Raw genomic sequence first — 6,097 nt, 5'->3', positions numbered from 1 at the left:
TTTTCCCTCTGAAAGGGGTGTGTGCGGTGATACAGCTGGTGAGTGCGGGGTTAATTTACTCACACAGCCGTTGGCCTTCAGGAGCCTGCGTGCTTCTGTCTGGAAAGGTAAAAAAAAACGTGTACGTTTACAAGCAGCCGACTCAATAAGCTTCTGTGAACAGAATCTACAATCATGACAAGAAAAGACACCACACATTCAAGACAGACCAAGTGTTTTTTTAATGGATATAATCACAGTGCTTTCGAAATGAGAACTGTACTGCTGAGTTTTCTGACTGATAAGGCCACAGGAGTCCAATATGCTATAGGAGGCACACGCGTATTTCACATTACACACACAAAAAAATATATTCACATTACACGCCGGGGCACACTTTCAACATGTGATCAACTAAAATACCACAAGTCTGAACTACATCAATCACGATGTAACCCCCCTACCAAGTGACAACCATGTAATTTTACAGGAGAGCGATGCTTAACCATCTGCCGCTGTGTTCACAGCTCAGTCTACTTCGTTCGAAGTTTTAGCGCACGACAAACAGTGTGTGATAATGTCTGGCAGTGATGCTGGAGGTACGCCGAAGATACTGTTTTCCATCTACTTCTAACTGTGACTCCAGGGGTTCATTTTGCAATTTCAAGTCAATACAAAGTCACAGTTTTGTGTAATCAACACGATAAAGATCATACACACATAGTTTGTCATGTACTCTACAGCTTGCAAATCCGATTTTAAAGGGATAGTTCGCTCAGCAATTATAGGGCTGCATGATTTGGGCATAAATGACCTGAAAACACCAGATCATGAGCTGCTCCCGTGTAAATGAATACAGTGCTGCGCTTCACTCTGAAACACACAGCGCATATATTTATGTAATTAAATCGCAGTCTTTGAGATTTGATAATTACACTAAGCCATATAGTGATTTTGGTTTTATTTAGATTAATTGTGCAGCCTTACTCAAAATTTTTTTAATTCCGTCATAATTTACTCACCCTCATGTCGTGCGAAACCTATATGCATACTGGTTTGGAACTGCAATAAATGAAAACTGAGTAAATGATGATAGAACTTTGCTGAACTTTTAAGTTGAATAAATTCCATTTTAAAATTCATTGGGGATGTCCAAAGGAAGTCAACATTCAATACTCAAACGTTGCTCCTGCCTCCTTAAAAGAGCCCACCAATGGATCATCAGCAGGGTGTGGCCTTTTCCGAAGCCTCTTGGCCTCATTCTGCAGCTTCTGTCGAATGTAGCCCTTTATTTCTGAATCTGTCTTTCCGGGGAAGAACCGCTGCACTGTCCCTGTGGAGAATGTTTCACTGGTAATCAAAGCTGCAAACTTGAGACCACAATTAATCAAAAACTTCACAATGGCCTGATTGCAGTTAATGAAATGGAACTGAATGAATTCTCCAACTAACTAAAGGACGCCAACAGTTCAGTACTTGTTACAAACCGTCCCTTATACGTACTCAGAATGGCCTGGATCTCATGTGCCGGAAGAGCTGGCTTAGGCATCCCTCGCTTGCTGTTAACGATGCCTGAGATTGAGTGAGAAGCCAGACAGTCTCTGTCGTACAGGCTGCGCAGCAGGTCATTGGTGAGTTTCCGAGCTGTGGTCCCTGTGTTGCAGTGCTCCAGAAGATCAGCACTGATAACCTTGAGGAACAAAAAAAGTTGCAAAAAATGCAGTCACCTACCAATAAATGAGGGCTGCAACTCAAACTGATAATCTACAGTAAAAAAGTAGTGATAAATGCATTTCTATGACCTAAAAAACACATTTAATGTCATGATACTGATCTTATAATGCAAGTATTTCTACTGTCTAATGCAGTGATTCAATTTTCGCCATTGTTAAACTTTCACAAAGATTGTGCATGCAACTTAATCAAATATTAGCTGTTAAACATCACATTTAAGTTTTAAATGAACCACAACTGAACTTGAAATCGTATATTATATGTTTAAGTCATGCATAATTAATATATATCCAAATATCTGTTCACACTTAGTTCGTGGTTCTGTAATTTTGGTTATTTAAATTGTTGCTTTCAAATTATATATATATATATATATATTTTTTTTTTTAATAATAAAGTCACTTTAAATTGTAACTTTTAACTATTTTTGGACACAATGTACAATACTTCAATATTACTATGCATATTGTTTGCACTAGAGCACTGGGTATGATATCTGATTAATAAAATAAAAAAAAGCAAATTAATTGATTGTTAATATAGTCATTAATTATGAACAATGAAACAGTAGCAAAAAAACAGCAAATGAAGCTAAAAACTTTTTGATTTAGATTTTTTCATTTGAACCATTTTTGGACCCAATGTAAATATTACTTTTCGCATTGTTTAAGGAGGGCACTGGGCATTATGTCCAATTAATCAAATAAATAACCAGCAGATTTATCACTATTATTAAATCAATTATCGTTAAAGAAAACAGCAACTAAGTATAATAACACTTCAAAACAATTAAACACATGGGATTCTATGAAGATTCTATGATGTTCTGGACAAGTTCTGAAACTGATTACAGCGCCGGCATCTAAAATGTAACTCTTACTTCATGTTCCAGAAGCGTTCCATTCCTTTGCGTTTGCATTGTTTGTGTGATCTCATACTGACCACACCCCTGCTGCTCTGAACTTGCACATTCATCTGTTCTTCCACTAAGCACTATTGGAGGAGAAATGTGACTGGGTGGCCTGCTTCTCTCGGCCTCCCTTGGAATGCTGGGAGTTGCAGCTTCGTGGCTGCCACACAGCCATCTATCACTCCTCTCGATCAACTCTTCAAGTGTCTGAGCCAACTTCCCACAAGCTGTAAAAGAAAAAGTGTGAATTTAGTCTGAAACCGTCTCACAATTGGTAACGTGTTGTGTAACAGCACACCACAGTAATACTAAATCTTTCTTCGACGTGAAGTTTCCTCATGAACTTGCTGAACTTTTCCTCAAACTGAAATGATCTTGAAACATGAAATGGGCTGTGAATGAGTCGGTTGTTAGCAAGATTTCAGCTCGGTGTACATCTTTCCCTGCCAATGGAAATGCATTGCACTAAAAAAACCAAACCCAGCGAGGGCACTTTGCCTGCTCATTTCAGAAGTCCACCACTTTACCTGTTAGGCTCCTGATTTGCTCTCGAAGGCCGTCCATCTCCCTCTGCATACTGAGCACCATTGCGATAAGCTCCGCCCTTGAACATGATTGGAGGCTTCCAAGGACCTGAAAGGAGATTATTCATATCCCATTTTAATAGCATAGACAGTGACGTGGACACATGGGTTCAAAGTAGTATAAACAATTTACCAAAAATGCTGTTTTTTGCATTTGACTGTTTATGCATGTAAAAGCAAGTGTTTGGAGCCAAAAGAGTGTAAGTGCAATTCACTTTTTTTGGCTCTAAACTTCCAAAAGGCACTTAGATGTTTAAAAGTAAGAAGCTTTAATTAATGCAGTGAATTAAATATGAGATTTTTAATAAAGTTACTACCTCCATAGTGAAATCTGCATCCCTTGTTGCATCTCCAAGGGGCTTGTCAACCTCAAACGCCTGTTAAAAAAGGACATTTGGTAACAATTTAAAAATAAATAAAAAGATATTTGAGGTTCATCACATTGACAAAACCCTCTAAAGATCCTCAATTCTAAGATGCCTCAGATATCCTGTACTCCTGTTATTACAAACTTTAATATTTTTTAAAGTGCCTCAAAACGTTTCCCTCATCATGGGATTTCATGAAGGAACTGATGGCAGTCTTTGAAGTTCTTGGAGGAACTTGGGGGTTCCATCATGTAAGTTCCCCAGAGAACTGATTGCCTTTTTTGAAATGGTGCCTAAAGGTCCTCCAGAGGGTTCTGCCAGTGTGACAGTCTGCGGAAATCCAAATTAAGCCTCCAGTGTCTTCATATTTACTGTAAGTGATCCTATTAACCCTCATTAAAGCTACAATATGTAATTTTTTTCGCCGCTAGGGGTCGCTAACCTCTTACAATAACAAAGGCGTAGGTTCATGACGTATAAGCGGAATTATGGAACTTGCTGTCATGCCAAAGGATCTAATAATGTTTGAGTGAATAACATGCCTGTGGTATGAAGCAGGGCGCTATTACTAATGAGAGACAGATAGCAGCGCCTCACGCACGTCCCGCGGATATGAAGAAATAAGGACATTTTATTCTACCGAACTACACGCAAGTGCTGAATTACTACTCACACAGGTCAGTTTATTAGACGAATGAAACTTGTGAGGTAACGCAGCGCTGTTTCACTTGGTCTACACTGTCACACTAAACTGCATTTGAGTGTGTTGAAAGTTATAATGTTATTCTATGTGTTATGGCGCTTTTCCATTACCAGTACCAGCTCGACTCAGCTCGGCTCGGCTCGCATTTCGCTCCGTTTTCCATTGCAGATAGTACCTCCACAATAGTACCTGGACGTCATAGCGACGCCGCAGGAAACTGCTGTGACTTAATCTTTTACGCGAGACGCGCGAGACACACCCGCTACCTACACACACAGGACAATGGAGGAAATCGAGTGTATGCTGTTTTTGGATGTTTTTGTTTTTGTTTTTGCTGTTTTTTATTCAGGATACTGCGTCTGGCGCGTGGAATGATGACGCAGTGAATAGTGACGATTCTCTCTGACCAATCAGCAGTCTGCCATGATTTCACGTCACATTTTAGTATCGCCTCAGCTCGCCTCAGCCCGCTTAGAACCTCGCCGGAGGTGGTACGAAAAAAAGTACCTGGAAGCAGGTACAGGTACAGCTTTTACACAGTGGAAAACCAAACAGAGCCGAGTCGAGTCGAGCCGAGCCGAGGCGAGCTGGTACTGTGTAGTGGAAAAGCGCCATTAGTTTGTCTGTATGAGACTAGCAGTAAGCTAGATCAACATTAGAATAACATAATGATCATATTCTAATATTTCATCATGTTGAGCTATATAACATTGATTAGTTTTATGTACATTTGCTCACCTGTCTAATAAAGTGCATACAGAAGCAGCGTCTCTATCAAGCAGAAGTTAGTCGTGGACGCGAAGCTCTCGGCATCTCGAAAACGCCACGCTGATATTGATCCTCGTTTTAGTTCTCCTTTTGTCCCAAAGTCTGTTTGCCATGGTCCATAATGTTTGAACGAAACAACAGTGTGAGCGTGCCGCTAGACGTAACGCAGTTGTCCACGTCTGTCGCCATGGTTACTATGGCAGTACAAGCGGAAACCAGGGATAACGCGGATATTACATCATTGACAGGCGACAAGTGAACCGGGATAAGCCATTATTTAAAATGGGAATTTCTCTGAAATTAAAAATCTTTGGGAACTTTTGGGATTGTGCATGTGCTTTTTGAATTTTTTATTACAAAAATCTTACATATTGTAGCTTTAAACTGCAGATGAGCTACATCAAGTCTGAAATAAATAAACACATAAATAATTTAAAAGCTCCTTTATCACATGGAAGATACAGTAAATCATTTTAATATAGGCTAAATATTATATTTCATGAAATTTCATGTAATTGTATTATTTTATAATATCTAATTAAAAATGTGTAAGTTATTATAAATGGTAAGAATGGCCATTGCAACAGTTATTCTAATCTACTCAGCAATGCTTATCAGCAAAAAAACACAACTGATTATAATTAGTCAGCATTTAAAAGTAACAAACCTTTGTTTTGAACTTTTTACAAGATGAGATGTCCTCTCCATTTAGTCCTCTCCATTTTCTCCTCTTCGCCGGTTCTTGCTGAAAGACAGTCACATAATTATATCAAGGGTCTGTAAAACAAGGACACTTACGCAACAAAAGGATGATGTTTACATACACTGAAGACGTGGTTCGCCCTCGCACCGGTGTCTTCGGGTGTCTCTTCGTATCCATTGTACAGGATGCGCTTCGCTATTGTTTTTCTCCTCATCTTTCGCCCATTAGCCGTTTTCCTCGCCGGAAAAGCGTCCGGTTCTTTATCATGCCGGTCATGGCCACGCGCAGATCCGTGACAGCCTGATGACTTTCACGCTCGTGGCATTTCCATTAAAGTTAAAGACACTC

General features: G+C 39.6%; 1 protein-coding gene across 1 annotated transcript; it reads right to left on the bottom strand.

The window, feature by feature from the left end:
• Positions 1-200: 200 nt before the first annotated feature.
• On the bottom strand, positions 201-6,097 carry LOC311288868 (BEN domain-containing protein 6-like). Its single transcript, XM_084406501.1, has 7 exons — positions 5,871-6,097; positions 5,714-5,791; positions 3,525-3,584; positions 3,151-3,256; positions 2,594-2,850; positions 1,483-1,669; positions 201-1,312 (listed from the first exon to the last, which is right to left on the bottom strand). The coding sequence occupies exons 1-7, from the start codon at positions 5,961-5,963 to the stop codon at positions 1,149-1,151; spliced, it is 945 nt and encodes a 314-aa protein (XP_084262627.1). The 5' UTR covers positions 5,964-6,097; the 3' UTR covers positions 201-1,148.

Source organism: Rutilus rutilus (assembly GCF_951802725.1).
Source record: "Rutilus rutilus genome assembly, chromosome: 1".
Taxonomy (NCBI): domain Eukaryota; kingdom Metazoa; phylum Chordata; class Actinopteri; order Cypriniformes; family Leuciscidae; genus Rutilus; species Rutilus rutilus.
This window is presented reverse-complemented; position numbering and strand designations above follow the sequence as displayed.

Coding starts and splice junctions, on each gene's coding strand:
- LOC311288868 (XM_084406501.1), bottom strand. CDS start 5,963: ATGAGGAGAAAAACAATAGCGAAGCGCATCCTGTACAATGGATACGAA. Junction 3,257..3,524: donor ATGCAGATTTCACTATGGAG/GTAGTAACTTTA, acceptor ATCTCCTTTCAG/GTCCTTGGAAGCCTCCAATC. Junction 1,670..2,593: donor GAACGCTTCTGGAACATGAA/GTAAGAGTTACA, acceptor TTGTTCCTCAAG/GTTATCAGTGCTGATCTTCT.